Raw genomic sequence first — 19,419 nt, 5'->3', positions numbered from 1 at the left:
TAGGAATGAAATCTCTGGCACACAGCCGGGCAGCACACCTAACACTGCTAACACTGCTTGAGCACACCAAACATTTAGCTGGCAGGAAGTGGACTGAGGAGGAAGTGAAGGGGGATGTGACATCACTAAAAGCTTTGACTGTCAGGAACAGACAGGAGTGGTAACCATGGCTACCTGGGTTACACACTACCTGCTGATGGTAAATAACACAGCCATTCTCTGGGCACACATTCCCCGTTACTGAGTTTGCGCTTGAAAAGCATTTTAGAGAAAAATCTTCTCTGCTTCTTATAATGGCGTTCCGATGCCGATATGTCCGCATCTTTATTTTGGCAGGACTCCGGTCCCATTTTCACCCAGTAGGTGCGCACATTTACATTAACGCTGTTTCCCCAGCGGCCCGGGTCGCTGTTATAAGGGTTCTGACTGGGGCCCTGCCTGGTCTGCAGACTGGTCCTTTCTCTGGGGTTCGTGTGACCCGGGACCCCCCTCCTCCTCACCTCCACTGCGGGCGGTAGACCGCTCCTCTCCCGCTACATCCATCGGTGCGGCCGGCCCCGGGGCCTTCTCCGTTTCATCCGGTGCGGGTTGAGCTTCCCCCGCTGCCGCTTGGCTTGGTCCATCACCAGCAACGGGTTTAAAAAATCCTGTTAATTTTGGAATGCTTTTAAGCAACTCTTTTTCCCGAATCTCCTTTTCTACCGTCTTTTTTCTTTTCTGCGCTCCGCTTTCAAACTTCTTCCCCGACATTTTGCAACTGTCAATCAATCATAGCTGGACACACCCCAACACACTCTGATGGGTCACCCATGGCCTAAGGCCCGCCCACAGGCCGTGGGGCCCACGTGGGTCACTCGTAATTTGGATCAATCAGCAGCCAGTAACGTGCGTATAGAGTGATTGACAGGAAACCTGACAAATTACAAAACAATATGAGTTTTTCAGCTCATCATGACCCAAAATGATAGGCCCCTGAAGTTGGCAGGCCCCTGGGCTTCAGCCCAGGTAAGCCCGTGCATTACCTGCGGCCTTGTGTGCGGGCCCTGGAGACGGAGGAGGAAGGAAGCAGAGCGGAGCTCGACTGCAGCTCTGCTGAAGCTGAAAGCACGTGTGTCTTGGGTGAAGGAAGAAAATAAAGAGTCCCTGCACTAAACCCTGTGTTCTCTGTCCTGTCGGTCGGCCCCCGTAGCACTAGCCGTGCTACAGTAAACCTCTAGTTAGTGTTAGTAAATCTCTAGGTAGTGTAAACTATAGTGTGTTAGAGTCAGTAGTCAAAGTTGCAGCTATAGAACAAGACTATAATAGTTAGGCCCCCTTTTTTCTGTTTTGTGCATGTTTGCAGGCCGGAGCTTCGGGAGCTCCATGCTGACCTGCGCCCCCCCTGGTCATCCCGCTGCTGCTTCCACATGCCTGTGGGGATGTCTGCGGTGTGGTTGCCGATGTCCTGGCCTGGCCAACAATATAACATCCCTTCGGATGAGGTGTTATTCAATTTAATTATTTTGGGAGTTTAATTATTTCAGGAGTGCAATGAACCACATATTTCTATATTTTTATAGCCTTAATAATGCTTGCTGCAATGTTTTATCAGTTGACTCATGGGATGTATGGATTAACTGACAGGTGTAGACAGGTATTGCACTAGTTGAGCCTCCTGCAGTAACCCAGGTCATATTGGGGCCTGTTTGTTTCTATTCTTTGACTTATTTTGATTTTGATTAATTTTTCTATTTATTTCACTCGTCTAATCTTTATCGGAACAATATATATTCTCTCAGTGGATTAATGAAGTATTACTCAGTTCAACTCAACTGTACACATGTATGAATGTGTGAACTTTTTGGATGATGACACTCACTGCTGTGACTAACTGCTAACTCAGCAACTCAATACATATAATTCGCCATTACCTGACTTAAGTTCTCAAAAGTTACTACGTCTTACTTACGTCTTATTGTTGGGTAATACCACTTAAGTCAAAAATAACAATCTGAAATCCCCAAAACATTAGTGAAACCAGGGTGCGTAAACCAAGTTCAGGAGAAGAAACTAATTTGACTGAAAGATTACAACAAAATGAACAGATTAAAATTTCTTACACAGAAACATGTCATGCTTAACTTAAAATTGTATAAATTAATATAAAACAATCGAAAGAAAGCAGAACATCCATTCTGTAATATTGCACATTTTTATTGCAATAACAAAAGTGCAAAGAGAAAGTCTGTAGAAAACATATTTCGTTCATTTTCAGCTCAATGCGGGACGCTACTTTAGTTTATAAATACGGGACAATTCTGTTTTTCAAGGGAAGGTTGGCAACCCTGTGCACTTGTACGCCAGGCGGACTGTTTATGTTGAAGAGTGTGAGCGGCGTTTGACACGACACGGGTCGAACTCCGTAGACGCCGCATCGAGTGGTTTTGCCCGCTGCTGCGATACGTCAACGACGCCGCCATATTGGATGAGGCAAGACTGCGCTGTAAACTAATACAAGTAAATGGACTTATTTTCATGAAGCGCCTTTCTACAAAGACATTTACGTTTTACGTGTCATTTATTAATTTACAAACGCACTAATATACTTGGGAAACAGTTAGGCACCACATATATTTAATTTTCTCAGACGGCAAAAATAAGAACTTGATCCCACATAGGAGTAATTCATGTTATATCAGCTATAGAGAACAAGGTACTAGTGCCGAAAAACAATTATATCCCCCCTCAAAAAATAATAAAAATAGAGAAACATATTTTTTCATCAACAAAACAAATTTTACATTTTTCAAATAACCAAATATCATATTTGAACAATTTTTCAGACAATAAAATAACTGAAACTAAAATCTGAAAAATTGTTAAAATATGTTATTTTGTTACTAGAAAATTTTAAAATATGTTTATGTAAAATATGCTTTGTTGATTAGAAAATATGTTTCTCTATTTTTCTTATTTTTGCTGATATAACATGAATTACTCCTATGTGGGATCAATAAAGTTCTTATTTTTGCCATCTGAGAAAATTAAATATATTATATTTGGTGCCTAACTGTTTCCCAAGTATATTAGTGCATGTATGAATGAATAAATGAGACGTAAAACGTACATTTCTTTGTAGAAAGGCGCTTTATGAAAATAAGTCAATTTACTTGTATTAGTTTACAGCGCAGTCTTGCCACATCCAATATGGCGGCGTCGTTGTCGTATCGCAGCAGCTCCAGGGGCGTCTACGTTTTCGTGTCTACGGGTCGAACTCACTCCGCTCTGCCACGTCTCACTAGATGACGTAATCGTGCTGCGGGCTGACAGGTCGCTGCTGCAGAAACGACGCACTCCGCGGACTCGGGCTCGCGTCGCTCCAAAACATCGCTCTCTTTATATGCTTCACTTCCACGGCCACATTGCGGCTTACAAGTCAGATCGGAACGATTACAGTTCAATTCCGTATTTTATCTTTTTAGTGTGCCACTCAGCTGGCCGATGTTAGCCGTTTCCTGGTTGAAGTTGCAGCCATTTTGGATTTTTCCTGAGAAAACAGCGAGCCGGTCGCGGTCCTGGGAGCTGTCGAAGCCCCTTCCTCTACACTGAACAGCATCTTACCACAGGGAATACGCTATACAACGAGTGAACAATGAATCCCGAATAGTAAGTATGATATTTGAAAACGCGGCAGTCCGAGAGTTAAGATTTCCTCTGTGCTGACAAGTCTGTCTGTGAACAATAGCAGCTAAAGCAGGTGAACGTGTCAGCTGACCGCTGACATTATGGTACACCTGTGTCGCCGAGAACACATTAAAAGGACACGTTTGGGATTGATATCAAATGGACTGGATATCTTGAAAACAGAGTGTATTTTTCCACGATAAGCTTGTTTAACAGCTGTTGGCCGAAGGTGGTAGTTGAGGTGTAAATACAGGACCAGCGAGGCCCTGTTGACTGAACTGAAACACTGATTTAATGCTCCGTCTTTGGAGTTAACGTTTGGTTTCATTTTGCTGAAAGGCAGGACGTCATTTGTTATAATTAGCTAATTAAATTTATATTGTAACGACATTAACTTTGTAGATACTTGACCTTGTTCTGGTAGTCAATGTAGTTACATTTGTCTAATTTTGCCATTGTTAGACGGGTGTCTGCTGTTTACGGATAAGCGGCTGCTGCGGATGACTCAGTTTTCAGTCATATGGTCTGTAGCTGAAGCAGCCGGACAGTCACGTGGTCTGTAGCTGAAGCAGCCGGACAGTCACGTGGTCTGTAGCTGAAGCAGCCGGTGTTTTGCCAATTTCTGCTACCTGCCGAAAAATGCTACTTTGTGGTTCTGCGCATGCGCACAATCGATTTTCAAAGTTTTATTGCCACGCTAAATTGATAATATGGGATGTTGAGTATTTGATCATTCAAAAATACACTACCCATGACATGAATTTGCATTACACTTTGTGAACATTATACGATAAAGAGAAAAAAAAAACAATTATATTGCTTTATTTGATATTAATTCAGTCATTGGCCTTTATTTAACCAGGCAGGTCATTAAGAACACATTCCTATTTACAATAACGGCCTGGCAAGCAACAAGGACCACTTGGGGGGAAAAGGAAGTGGTTTAGGGTGTAAAACACAGTAAAATTGTAGCTCTACAAAGGTAGAAAACTATTAGGTAGCATTTTTTGGCAAAGTAGCAGAAATTGTCAGAACAGCGGACAGTCACGTGGTCTGTAGTGCTGAAACAGCCTGGCAGCCTCTCAGTCATGTGTAGGTCACATGGGGATAGATAGGCCCTCGATTTCTCCATAGGAATATTGAGTAATCACTTACTTCAGCTTTCTTTGGTCTTTGCATTCATATAATGTTGCAATCGATGAGAAGTTGAGTTTTTAGGATAGATTTGTTTCTCTTGTTTGATAACCTGCCAGTTATTACAGTTGCTCTTGTTTATATTTATACTCTATGTGCTTTAATTACTCCAAACGATAATTTATGATGTGCAAAATCATCAGTAGATGACTTAAACTTGTATTAATGATTCACTTTCTTGTTGTGTGCTAGATATATTTTGGCAAGGTCCAAGATGATCATAAGTTTAGTGTCAGATTTAGGTGCTGTACATAACAGACTAAATTGACAAAACTGCACATCTACATTCTCGTTCAGAGAAAAGTTGTACTTTGGGTTATTATTCTGAAACTGGTTTTAAACTTTTTGAAGTTTTTTTTTTTTTCTAACTATGATACTTGGACTTGTAGTTTGGGTTTTTTTAAAGTCATACATGCTTCATGTATTGTTGGGACACACCTCATAGTCAAAGCACCACCCTGCATAAACTATGCAAATACACAGCATCATCATCTACTGTGACTTAAGGGGGGAATATTGTGAAGATGTTAATCTGCCTATGAGAGCATAGACTCAAGTGATTACTACGGGTGTAGATCACAAGTTTCATGACAATATGATATTACATTGTTTAATTGGATGGTGATGAAATGTTTGGCCCCAAAAAATCAAAGTACGCGTCGAATGAAATTTTCCTCAAACTTGTTTTTGTTTTAGGTCATTATTGTCACGATCATGTATATCCATGGGTTAATTTCTTCCAATACATTGGTTTAAAGTAGTTTTTTTTAATTATACACACATTGACATCCTAAAGCTTTTATTTAGCAAATTAGCTGAATATTTAGTTTCACCCTAGACATTTTGATTTCGATTTAACATTTATATTTAGATTTAGGTGTATAACATTTAATATTTATATTTAACCATTTAGTATATTTCTAAGTTTCTAAGCCATCATACTGTATGTCTGACCAAAATATGTCAGACATTTCTTTAACACTTCAGGAAAACTGTCATGCTGTTTAAAAAAAAAAAAAAAAAAAAAAAGTGCATGAAATCAAAGATGCATCGATCAGGATTTTGAGGGCCGATAACTGATCACCAAAAGCAGTATCTGCCGATCCCGATATTTCTGATCACAGCGTGAAATCCATAAATTCGTCATTGTTGTCTAATGTACCCAACATTGTATTATTAGGTATCAAAATTAGGAGTTGAGAAAGTATCATGAATTGACTGTCATGTATCATGAATTCAGGTTGAGGCAATGTGCAATATTTCACTCTCTAGAGACGACTTAGACTCGGCTTACAAAGAGTAAAGGCTGGATTATGGTTCTGCGTTAAATCAACGGCAAGCATGGGCCACAATGAGCACCCCACGGTGCACGCCACGCCGTGCCTGACGCACCTCCCACAAACTGTAACTACGCGTCGAGAGGTCGCAGACCGAGAGGGCTGTGATTGGTTTGCTTGGTAGCAACGCGGTTCTGGTTCCGGTTCATGAAGCAGTCGCAAACTTTCAGCGCTCTTTTCTTCGTGTATGTGTGATTTTTTTTTTTTTTTTCTCTGCACAAACTTGTCCTTATCTCTTTGATTCACTGTGACCGGAAAAGTCGGATAAACCATTCAGGAAAAGAATGCACCCCCTAGTGCTCGCGGGGGGTACTGCACCGCGGAGAAATGGAGTGACGGAGAAGTCCGAAGGGTTCACGACGGTGTCACGGCAGCGGCATGTGCTCTGCGTTGGTGTAGCGCAGAACCTTAATCCAGGCTTTAGTGTAGCTTACTAGCTTAAAGGGGACCTATTATGAAAAACAGGTTTTCTGTTGCTTTAACATATATAAAGTGTTCTCCCCTCAGCCTGCCAACTCAGAGAAGGAGGAAAGCAACCAGATTCTGCAGTGTCTGTACAGCCGCCCGGATGAGCCGTCCAGTGTCATGTGGATCTACGAGCCAATAAGATTCTGCTCCCGTCGTTACGTAACCAAAATGCAATTTGCATCGGTTGGCCAACCGCTAGGCATGGGACGATATGAAAATTTCATATCACGATATTAGTGGACAAAAATATCACGATTACGATATTATCACGATATTAGCGTGTCGCTTATAAAATTCTTAAAATGCAAGGAAAGACACTAACCGTGGATCCACTGGTTCCTTCAGAACATTTATTCTCAAATCATTCTCAACACAGTGACACTTGAGGTAGAGAACAAATAGTGTACTGTAAATGTTATGCATTACAAAGTGTAAACTATAGTACCGGTACCAGTACTTATTTGAACTTTCTTTTTTTGTAAGAAAATACTTCCCTGAGAGTCGAAAGAAATAAGTGACAAATAGAAATAAAGTGACAAAGTAGAGCCAAATGCACACTGATTGTATTACTCTCTGAAACTTTAACAGTGGCTGGCTGTCTGCTACTTAGTACGGCTCTCTGGAAAAATAATAAAATAAAGGCACTGCTCTGTAGTATACAAAACAAAAGCTGCATGGCCAACACAAAGATTGAGTGAAAATAAAGTGCCACAGTAGTCAAATGCACACGGATTGTACTACTCTCTGAAAAAATATTAAATAAATAATAATAATAAATAATATTAATAAAATACATGAAAAAAAATAACACTGGCTTCTACCTGGCTGGTAGCCTTGTGTGACCAAAAAAATAAAAAATAAATAAAAAATTGGCGATAATTACAGTACCCCACGATAACGTTATCGCGGCCGTTTTTTATCGCGATATACGATAATATCGTATATCGCCCCATGCCTACCAACCGCATCGTGAAACCACGCCCACAACTAACTCCGCCGGCCGGAGCTTCCTCCATTTTTTCATAGCGGTGTATCGCGTCATTCAGGCAGCCAATCAGCACAGAGCCTCATTATCATAGCCCCACCCACTCATAATCCTGCATAGATAATGAGGTTAGAGAATGGGAAGATAAAGACATGGCTAAGAGGCTGAATTTCTAATTTATTTAGCAAAAACAATCAATCTTGTTTTTAAGACATTCAAGGCCTGTTTAAGATGGGTATTAGATGCCATAATAGGTCCCCTTTAAGCTTTCTGGTTGGCAATAATCATGTGTGGAACACAACATGTGCACCAACACAGACAACAGCAGACATGTCTCTCTCTTAGACTTGATACAAGTTGTAAACTAAACCCTAGTTTTCCTGTGGAAAAAGGAATTAAATCTTAAAATAAAAATGAATTATGAAAGCTTTGCGAAAGCTTTAGCGATAGCATGTGTGTGACCCCAAACTGTGGGGAGTGAAGTCCAACTCTTCAAACTAGAACTCCAAATGTCCCTCGTGAAGCGACTGACACGACTGTCGTCCTGCGTGAGGATTTGTGTGGGATATAGTGTGATATAACTCCGGCGGTCATTTATCAGTGAAATATTTACGACGCAGCAGCGCTTACCGGGATCCAAGCGGCTAACGCCACAAACCCCATGTTCTACAACAGAAAGTGGCTTTTGATCAAGGCTTATGAATCCATTACCTTACGATGTAGTTTTTAATTTTTCTTGCTGTTGCTGCTGTTGTTTTAAGGTCTCTGTTACAGCTGAGTTAGCAGCCTTTGCTGCACGCTCCTTTTCTTTCTCTGCATTAGCGGCAGCCAACTTTGAAAACTTAATATACTCCTTGATGTGAGAAACGTTCAAATGTCTTATCAGGTTCGTTTTGTTGAAATTCTTTTGTATCATTCCTCCTCGGGGGATCTCCTTTGCTCAAACCTCAAACTGCAAATTTGCTGTCCTTTTTGGACATTGTAAAACTCCCATAGCGGCAACGCCATTTTCAGTGTTGATGCTTTGTAGAGACGGCCACGCCCCCTTCTAGAGACGACCACGCCCCCTTCTGAGACCCGGGTGTGAGATGAGGGAACAACGCCCTGGCGGCGGTCTGGTGTAAACGTCATCTGATCGGCTGCTTTGAACTATTCTGAGAACCCCGATCAAAACCGATAGGGGCACAATCGGTCAATCGCGACCGGTTGCCGATCGATCGGTGCATCTCTACATGAAATGTCTCCTTTAATAAGTCCAGAGCTTTCCGGTGTGACTGGTTGTAAAGTGCCACAGACAGAAAAGTGTCTTGTTTTCTTTTCCTAGGTATTGGATATGACTATTTTAGAATAGGAGGACACTTAATGCCAGGAGAGCAAGGTGTACTTGAGACGTGCATGATGGTGTTGAGGTTTGTAACTTAACTGGATGATCTTAATATAATGGGTGGATGGCCAGCCTTATATCACGATTTATTCAACTGTAGGAATAAATAGTACTGTCAGGCCCAGCTCAGAGTAGACTATATTCAGACTGAAAATGTGTTCCTTCTACAAACTAACGTGCTTCTTATTAATCTTATGATTGAAGAGTTTTCATTTTTTAGTTAGTTAATATTTATTTCAGTCAATCACAAACATAAAAATCAACAAACAAGATAACACAGGTTTTTCCCTGGTCAACATTGTGATTATTTTGACCGAAAAGGTCTTGAAGCATAAAGCTTATGTTGCCCACCTTTTAACAGAATAGAATATACAAAAAGAACAAATGAAGTATCATAAGTCTACACAAAATAATAATAATAATAGTAATAATAATAATAACAACAATAATGACGATGATGATAATAATAATAGTAATAATAATAATAATAATAATAATAATAATAGCTTAAATAACTGTAATAATAGTAATAATAATGATAATAATGATAGCTCTGAAAACAGAAAGTGAAAAGATGCTAAGGAAACCGACAAAACCAATTTAAGTTGTCATTTTATCTCATGCATGTGTGCATTGTTCTTTGTTTGCTTATTGTTGTTTGTCTTATTATTGTTTGATTAATGATTGCTTTGAAAGAATTGTTAAACTGAAGCTTGGGTTTTCCATGTGCCCTTCTTGATTCACTCCCTTTAAAATAACTTGTCACAAAACAGGTGCAGTATTGACTTTATAACATATTCTAGTTTCAAATCTCGTTATTGGTAATATTGGTAGCATATGTCTGGTTATTATTATTTTTTAAATAAAAGTTGAACACAATTCTGAAGCTCAGTGCTATTAACTCCATCTTGTTATTGTGTCTGGGCTGTGGAAAGCACCACCTTTTTTAAAGCTAGGAATTCTGTGAATGTGAGCACTGTGACCTAGTAGCAGAGAAACTGGATAGAAGGATCTAGTGTTATATGAGCCCAGTAAAAATGACTCAGACTAAACTCAGTGCTGGGTTTTAAAGGTACAACATCCAACCAAAACCCTCCCAGTTTTCTCCATCTAGCTAACTGAACTTCCCTCTGAATGTGGCTGTGCTCAACTGGGTTCATTGCTTGGTTTCTGAATATTATCAAACCATATATTGATTTATTGATTTATTGTCTCTCCTTCACAGTGATTATTTATTCAAACTGCTCCTGATTGGTGACTCTGGTGTTGGAAAGTCTTGCCTTCTACTCCGATTTGCAGTAAGTCAGATTTTGAAAACAGTTACTTTTGTTAACTAACTCTTCGCATACGTAGGCATAATCTTTGCAGACTTTTTTATCCTTTTCAGTGATTTCAAACTCAGTGTTCACATACTCTTCATGAAGAATAAGTCTTAGTTATATCAGCTGTGTTTCTTATTAACTTTGTGACACAGTATGCTCATTAACTCACCATGCCTTTTATAATCAGCACAGGCTTTGTAGCAGGAAGTGAACAGGATGTGTGTCTCACCTAACTAACTCTGCTTCCCTCTGCAGGATGATACATACACAGAAAGTTACATTAGCACTATTGGTGTGGACTTCAAAATACGAACTATAGAGCTAGATGGAAAGACCATTAAACTTCAGATTGTAAGTAATACAACTCTTGCCTTGTTTTTTTTTTGTTTTTTTGTTTTTAATTAATTCGATTCGTCAAATCTGCTCCAACACAGGCCACTCCAGGACATCCTTCCTGCCCACAGCTATAACATTCTATAATTAAAGCTGCAAGCAGCGATGAACGGGCCCTCGCGCGTGCAATTTTCACCAATAAAAGTCAAGGACTCAAAACAGAGTCCGATGACACCACCCACCACTCTCTATATCAAACCAATCAAACGTTATGGCGGAAAATAGGAACTATCAAATATGGACCAATCAGAAGAAGGGGCGGGGCTAATTTGCACTATTTGTGACTCAAAACCGAGTCCGATGACAGCACACACCCCTGGTTTACGTCAAACCATTCAAAAGTTATGGCAGAAAGTAGGAACTATCAAATATGGACCAATCAGATGAAGGGGGGGCGTGCTTTTTGGTCGTCTATCGTCGTCACGGTAACGCTTTTGACTGAGAAAAGTAATGCGCATTGTCGCAGGATGGGGACGCACATTTTGATGTATAACACACGTGGGTGCACGTTACGGTTCGGCCGAAGAAGCGTCCGAAGAAATGGCATAAATTGTGCCAAAATTACACGATTAATTCAAAGTGTCCGACTTCCTGTTGGGTTTGGGCCATGGCGCCAAGAGACTTTTCTTTAAGTTGCGACATGATACAGGTGTGTAGCGATTTTCGTGCATGTACGTCAAACCGTATTTTGGGGCTTGAGGCACAAAGTTTTCAAGGGGGCGCTGTTGAGCCATTAGGCCACACCCATTAATACAAACAATTAGATATCAAATATATCACCAGGCCTGGCTTGGTGCAAAATTTGGTGACTTGGGGCACGTTTAGGGGGAAAAAAGACCCTCATTTCGAGAGAAGAAAAATGAGAAAAAAAAACTTCCTACAGATACAATAGAGCTGTCAGTGCTCGGGCCCTAATTATTCTTTGAAGAAGCTAAAATTGTGATGGATACTGCAAGATAGAATTTCCCTTCAGGGATGAATAAAGTATGATTTATTATAATTATTTTTAACAACAACAGCAATAATAATAATAAATAATATATTTTGTTAATGATGATTATTATTATTATCATTAGTTTGTAACTGTGTCTTGTGAAAGCAGGCTGTAGAAAATCCAGTGCATGTGTTGGAGGCTGCTCTGTGGCGTATTGAGTACATCACGCATTTGTGTGGTTTGTGTTGCTCACATGAGTATTTATGCCTTTGCAGTTGGGAAAACTACAATGTAACTCTTTAATGTGTTTTAATACATATTTTATTCGTTACTGAACATTGGATTTGATGATAAGATGGAATAAACACAATGTCAACAGTTAATAATGGCTAACAATGGAAAGAGTGGATAAAGGGGTGAACAAGTAAATTAGTCTGAGTGATTTACAATATTAGATATTGGTTAAGAAAATAGCATTGCTTTATTCTGAGTTGTATTAAAATTAAAAGCTGTTTTAAGTACTGATTTTATGTTCTTTCCTTGATAGTGGGACACAGCAGGACAGGAAAGGTTTCGTACAATCACATCCAGCTACTACAGAGGTGCTCATGGTATCATTGTAGTGTACGACGTCACAGACCAGGTCAGTCTGACAACACACCCTTTCAAACCACAAACAGCTCATATTTTATTTATGTACCTACATGTAGATAATTTTGCCTAGAGAGGATATTTCAGGTTAATTATTATCTGAACTTCCTACCATTTAGATGCGTGATTATCAGTGATGAGACAGAATCTAATTGGCTAGCTTAGAATTAACTCTGAAGAAGAAAAACCATCCCTCCATTTGTGGAGGGATACGACGGTGGTTCACAAAGGCCAAATATGGATTTTTTACTAAATGTTTCTGGGGTTTTTTTGTTTTGTTTTTTCAATAAGTCATTGTTTTAAAGACAAATGGCTATTTGCTTTTAATCAGGCATTATGCTATTGTTGCGCAAACATTATTTTGCTCAAACTCCACTGACTCTTTCTAATGTAGTCTTTTATAAATAAAGCTGTTTTTCAGTTTTATTTTGACAGTCAAAAGGTGGTTAAGTAAGTGGTGGAGCTAACAGGATTAGGAAGAAAAAACTACATATTGGTGATAAATTTTAGTAATTTTATCCGGTGTTGACATTGCCCAACGTTTTTTGTAAGAGAATCTTGCGTTGACATCCCTCGCCCCAAAAAACTCTTTCCGCATTAGCAAAACTAAGTGTGTACCAGCAAAGGTACACACTGTTGTAGCGGAGTCAGTTTGGTGCTAACTTCTATCCCCGTCTCTTTTCCCAGGAGTCCTTTAACAATGTCAAACAGTGGCTACAGGAGATTGATCGCTATGCCAGTGAAAATGTCAACAAGTTATTGGTTGGGAACAAGTGTGACTTGACGACAAAGAAGGTGGTGGATTACACAACAGCAAAGGTGAGGCAAGAAAGTGAATGAACGAACAATCGATTATGGTGGAATTTAAAATAAACATGAGGTCAGAAACTTGTACAGCAGGATCAGTTAAAATCTCCAGACGTCATGAGTGTGTTGTTTGATGCTGAAGACATCATATGGAGCTTCTATCACATGTGAACTCTGACACCTTAAATGGAAACCCACTTTGACAGTTAAATATCTGGAGTGAAGCACTCGTCCTGGACAAGATCACCTGATGGTTGCAATCACACCTGTCTCACTTCTGTCAGCGGGAGCACATTCAGTCAGAGCTGACTGAAATGATGCCTGCTCACACATTTTATAAAATCCTGTCGCTGTTGAATTTCTAATATGTGAGAAAAAATCGAGCTCAGAGTCAAACAGAACACCCATATTTCTCATACACTTGAAATGGTCTCTCTCTTGTATTCAGGAGTGATAATTAAGACTTCAGTTTTGTCCTGGTTAATCTGTAAGAAGTTATCTGCCATCTATGACTTAATCTCTAAAATACAGTCGAAAAGAACATTAATTGTGCAGTATACTTTTTCATAAATGGTCTGAATTGAAGAATCTTTAAAAGGCAGCTCTTACTTAAGGATGTCCCATTCTTTTGCTCAGATATCTAATTCAGGGCTTTTTAAACTAAGCTCTGCTGCACACTGTTTTGATGCTCACTGAAAATGCATAAAGCTCAGGTTGTCCGCGTGCTCGGCCGTCTCAAGTCAGTTTCACACAGAGATCCCTGCATCAAGATGCACAGAGGATCCCTTGTCATTTATCCCATCTTCCCTCTCCAGCTGTGCATTCACAGTGATCTCACCATGGGCCAGTATTGCCTAATTAGTTTGCAGAAGAAGCAACAAATCCATAATGTCTCTGTTTAGTAATGGTGCTTTAATCAGCCGGGCCTGAATGAACACTAGTAAAGATGAACATCTCTGCAGCAGCAGCCTCAGCTTTGCCTTTGCTGCAGGAAAGAGATGGCGGGTTGGCATCAGGAGCTGGTAGCTCCTCCTCGTTCCTAAGCGCTTTGCCAGTTTTAACAAGCAGCTCAGGCCCCAAGTGAAGTGCTGGTTGTTTTATTCTCTGCATTAGGTTTGGAGCCATGCTTGCAACCATTACACTTCTACAAATCGCAATTTCTCAAAGCATTTGTGTCACCTATCTTACTGCCCCTCAAGTCAGCACAGAGGAATGACAATGAAATGTTATGCCATTCTGCCATTTCCCACTTCCAAGTGAAGCAGCATGTACAGAAGCAGACTCTTAGGACACGAGCAGGAGGGAGTGGAGGACGCTTGTTTAGTTCTTACCTGGGACTTAAGACAGTGCTGTTTTTTTACATCTGTTGAATTCCTCCTAAAAATACATCATGAGATATTGTATTTACTGTGTGCTAGTGTTGGGCTTGCTGAGCTGCCAGTGCTGCCAGGTCACGTTCAAGAAGTGAAAACAGTATTCTAACAGTAACAGTAAGTTCTTGGACAATCGGATAAAATAAAATCATTAACTGTAAAAATGCGTTTACATGGGAAGTTTAATTCCTCTTTAATTCAGAATTAAAATTAAATCCGATTTAAAATTAGTTAAATTAATTAGAATAAAAATTACCATGTAAACACCTAATTCTGAATGAAAATGGCCATTCCGAATTAAACTTAATTCCCGAAGTAAGTGGCTGGTTTATTCAGATTTTTAATCTGAATAGAATAATTCCGTGATCATGTTTACACTCATTCCTCTTTAAATTAATTCCGGTATTTCTTTCTGCTCGTTCCCTCGCCCGTCTGTCTCCATGACGCTTATATTCCACACTGGGCTGGTTTTCCAAACAAAGTTTCAAGATGCAGCAGCAGTAAACGCTGGTCAAGAGCAGAGACCATTTATTTAATAAATAGAAATCATTAAAAGAACAGATGGAAACAGGAAACAGAAAAATTTGTGAGCTTTTCAAAGTTGTAGCAGCTAAGTTAGTTTTTCTTCCGGTAGTTTAACTTCGGCCCCCCCCTATCCAATCAGAACCTTCCCAACCCCCAGACCTGGAGAGGAATTGGAAAAAGCCCATCAAATGAGTTTTCCATGTAAACCTCAATTCAGAATGACTATTTCCATGTAAACTCGAAGGAAAATAGTTTAATTCTGAATTATTTAATTCGGAATAATTAATTCAGAATGAAAAAACATCATGTAACCATGGCCATTTTTCCAGTTAAGGTGTCCTGCAGCCAGCCCTGCAGGTCGTCACGTTAAGGTAGTTCTTCAGCGAATGTTCTTGCTGACCAGGGGCCTCGTGTACAAAGTGTGTGGATTTCATTGTAAATCCTCACGCAGAGAAAAAAAAAAAGTGCAAAAAAAAAAAATCACAATCAAGGTGAAATTGAACGTGGATGCAGGAGCACGACACTCCTCCCTGTTTCCTCCCTCAAGTAGATCAATTTGAATAGAATGATGAGCATAAATATTCATGAAAAACCGCTTCCAAATAAGGAATTTACAAAAGCAAATGAGGAAAATAAAAAAAACATAGACTGTGACCTCGAGCCGTTCCCGTCAGAAATTGAGACCTGGAGAAATAATTTATTTGACAGCATTTTGTCTGATTTCAGCCGCTTAAAGACCGCATTGCATTATGGGTGTCGTTCCTTGCTTTGTGTTGCCTTACCCAAGAGTTGTGGGTTCATTGTGTTTATACAGGTTTTAATGGTTTTTTTTAGCCTTTTCATGTTTGTATTATTAGAATCGACACCAGAACTTAACTGAAAGTTGTGGCACGAACAACGGTTCTCCTCGTTCCAGTTTGCTTCATGTGTAAAGTAAAATGATTAATCTTACCAAATGTACATGCACTCTTTGTTTCACAACACACACAGCACATTTTCATAGTTACCACTCATACATAAAAGCATGTAAACAGAAGGAGTTTACTTTAAGCCTCAGAGCAACATCGGACTCCTCTCAGCAGCAGAAATAAAGACCAGTTGTGCCGGCGTGAACATCCACGTGGAACCATGAAACAAAAAAGAGCCGCTGTAAATGTGAGTGTTGGAGCGACTGGCAGGAGGAGAGAGCGGCCGAGACCTGCAGCTCCTGCAGCTCCTGCAGCTCCTGCAGCACCTGCAGCACCTGCAGCACCTGCAGCCGACTCAATGGCTGCGTCCCAATTGACCCCCTCGCCCTCGTTTTGATACCTCCCCCTAAATTTTGAGCGTTCCCGTGAGGGTAGTGGTGTCCCAATTCCTCTTTTCACCAAGGGGGAGGGGGCATAACGAGGGCGAGGAGCTGAGAATAGCCCCTTCAAATCGAGTGTTTTCAGATGCTGACTTCGCAAGCGAGGGGCTATGAAAAGGGGCTTTTCGTCGTCATTTGCGGACTGAATCAAAAAAAAAAAACATGGCGGACATTTCTTAGTGAATAAATCAATATTTTGAGTTAGTTTCTGCATAAAAATGCATTTTGATTACATTTCTAGCGACAAATGTATATTTTACTTTCATAATATTCACTCAGTGAATGTACATAATCCCTTTTTTGTCCGTTGTTCGCAAAGAATCGTGCCAGAGTAAAGGCTGTTACGCCGTAGGCTACGTAACCTACGCCGTAGGCTACGTACCCTACGCCGTAGGCTACCTACGCCGTAGGCTACGTACCCTACGGCGTAGGCTACGTAAGCTACGGCGTAGGCTACGTAAGCTACGCCGTAGGCTACGTAAGCTACGCCGTAGGCTACGTACCCTACGCCGTAGGCTACGTAACCTACGCCGTAGGCTAGGTACCCTACGCCGTAGGCTCTGCGTCGATTTAACGCGGACCCATAAATCAGCTCCGGAGCCGGCAGGCAGAAATCTTGAAATTTCGGAGCAAATTTCTTAACAGGCGTAGCTACAACTGTTAGATTTCATCTATTAAACCAACATCTTCCTAAATGATTTATTTCAGCCAGCGTAATTCTCAACAGAGCTGCAGGTTTCTCCCCGGGACGACGGAGCGGCTTGACCCGGCGATCACGTCTGTTCTCGGGCTGTGAGCTGCTGCTGCTCCCCGGGGCCGGGGGCAGGAACTCCCGGTGTTGGTAGAGGGAGCAATGCCCAGGACTGACTTAGGCAGGAGCACTCGGGGGGAAATGGGGGAAAAAACCGGGATAAAAATATAAAAAAGAAAACAAAAAAAACACAACAAATATCTAAATTGTTTTTTGAAAATATTGAGGAAAAAATGATGTGGATCGTTATTTTAAGAGGGTGACAATATGAAAATGTATCGGTGCGTATCAGAGTTGTTCCTACACCTAGAAACAAGCGACTACGCCCAAGAGATTCCAAGGGCCACTCACAAATGCTTTCTTCCTCAAAAATGTGTGTAATTTAAAAAGAAAAACCTCATCAGTTTTAACTTCTGTTAAAACTTGCAGCCCTGCCCCCTCTCACTAAAATAATATCCAGAGAGAACAGGGGAAGGGTGCTCTGATTGCTTGTACTGCACATTTCTCTACCGTTCCTGAGATGTACATTTAGTTTTTGCTTCACTCTTATAAGAAAGAACATTAAAAACGTGTTGTTTCTTTTGTCCAGGAGTTTGCTGACTCTCTGGGAATTCCATTTTTGGAAACCAGTGCCAAAAATGCCACCAATGTAGAGCAAGCCTTCATGACCATGGCAGCTGAAATCAAAAAGAGGATGGGCCCCGGGGCCACGGCCGGAGGGGGGGAGAAGCCCAACGTCAAGTTGACTCCCGGCACTACTGTCAAGACTTCCTCCGGAGGATGCTGCTGAAAGAAAACCACTCGGACCCCTCCCAACTTTGCCCGTCCTGCCCCCTTACCCTGCAGGCCTGTCCGGCCGGCAGTCACCCCCGTCTAAACTCCACCGTGTCCCAGCGACGCCCCCCCACAACCAGACAGGACAGACAAGATGATTCATGTGTAAGTGAGAACAAGATAAAGTTGCCTGTATTTGTACTGTACATAATGTAGCCGCACTACCAAAAACAATTAAAGCATCCTTCTTGTCATACTGTCCTGTTATTGATGAAAAATTCTACTGATAAATGATTATTCAACTTGCCCCCCCCACCCCCCCATCTCTCAAACATCTCAGACTTTCATTCAGCCCATTGAATCCATTGAGATCATTGTGTGTGTGTGTGTGTGTGTGTGTGTCTGTGTGTTGTGTGTAAGAATGTGTATGTTTCTCTGCATTCCTACGGCAGGGTTGGTAAATGAAATGGTTTAAGTTTTAGTTTTTTTTTTTGTTTTGTTTTTAGGTATGGACCTTTTTTATTTTCTTTCTCTTTTCTTTCTGTGATTACTTTGCTGTGTTTTCCAGCACGTATCTGTTAGTCTATTCCCAGTTAAAGATGTTTTAAATTTTTACAACCAACTTCTGCACAACACTGTCTCAGCTGTTCTAAAGTCTAGTGCAACAGTATATGTACATAATTATTATGTATATATATATATGTAAAATTGGGTTTGCCAGTTCTGTTGTGTTAAATACATTATTGAATTGGTCTTGACTCATCTCTGCATTACATTTGTGGCTGAAGACGACCTTAAATTTGTTGCTCAACATGTAATACTTAAACTGAAAATAAATATTGTACTACCATACTGTATGATACAGGAGAATTCTTGACAAAATGTAGAAAGCTATTTGATTCATTCATTAATTATATAGAAATGTGGCGTATTGCTGCCAGATAAAATGAGCTTTGCAAATGGCTGTATGTAATCTCAGTACTGAGTTGCAAATACAGTGTTCTCTTGTTTTCATAATAAAGATAAGTGAATTGAGTTTGAAAAGAGCTCGGGAACCAGTGTTTGCTGAATGGATAAGAATGACAGAACAGTACTGCATTGTACTGCGAGTATTAAGGTCAGGTCACGACACAATTTCCAAAGAAGTGTCAGAATATCGGCAGCTCGTTCACCTCAGTGTGACGGAGTTTCATCTGCTCCTCCAAATCCTCCAGAACTCCAGCTGGTTTATCTGTATGACTGGTCGACTGGTGCTTGAAGTTGTCGGACAAGAAGAGCCTTGAACTGCAGAGAAGGCCGGATCCACTCCTGCGTCATCACTGCCCACTAGTGGAACTTTGCAACCATTTACCAAGCAAGACAAAACTGAAGGGAAACAGGACCATGGATTTATTCTCAAAGCTCCATCTGTGCTATGAGTGCTGGAATTTTTACAAACCTACACTAAACAGTAGTACGATTTATGTTACACTTGTCTTCATATTTGTGTAATATGAACACAAAGATGAGG

General features: G+C 40.6%; 1 protein-coding gene across 2 annotated transcripts; it reads left to right on the top strand.

The window, feature by feature from the left end:
* Positions 1-3,275: 3,275 nt before the first annotated feature.
* Positions 3,276-18,953, top strand: LOC133464148 (ras-related protein ORAB-1-like). 2 transcript variants are annotated; one of them, XM_061746178.1, is made up of 6 exons: positions 3,279-3,645; positions 10,257-10,329; positions 10,609-10,704; positions 12,228-12,323; positions 13,019-13,150; positions 17,725-18,953. In XM_061746178.1, exons 1-6 carry the CDS (start codon positions 3,632-3,634, stop codon positions 17,923-17,925), a joined length of 612 nt encoding a protein of 203 aa, XP_061602162.1. In that variant the 5' UTR covers positions 3,279-3,631; the 3' UTR covers positions 17,926-18,953. The 2 variants fall into 2 exon arrangements, with proteins under 2 accessions (XP_061602163.1, XP_061602162.1); XM_061746179.1 differs by lacking the exon at positions 12,228-12,323 and having other exon boundaries at positions 3,276-3,645.
* Positions 18,954-19,419: the final 466 nt, after the last annotated feature.

This window comes from Cololabis saira, chromosome 17 (assembly GCF_033807715.1).
Source record: "Cololabis saira isolate AMF1-May2022 chromosome 17, fColSai1.1, whole genome shotgun sequence".
NCBI classification, from domain to species: Eukaryota; Metazoa; Chordata; class Actinopteri; order Beloniformes; family Belonidae; genus Cololabis; species Cololabis saira.
Note: the sequence above shows the minus strand (reverse complement) of the source record. Positions and strands in the feature narration are given on the sequence as shown.

Bases quoted from the DNA above. Each gene is read 5' to 3' on its own strand.
- LOC133464148 (XM_061746178.1), top strand. The intron at 10,330-10,608 runs GTAAGTCAGATT...TTCCCTCTGCAG, and splicing joins GCCTTCTACTCCGATTTGCA to GATGATACATACACAGAAAG. The intron at 13,151-17,724 runs GTGAGGCAAGAA...TCTTTTGTCCAG, and splicing joins TGGATTACACAACAGCAAAG to GAGTTTGCTGACTCTCTGGG.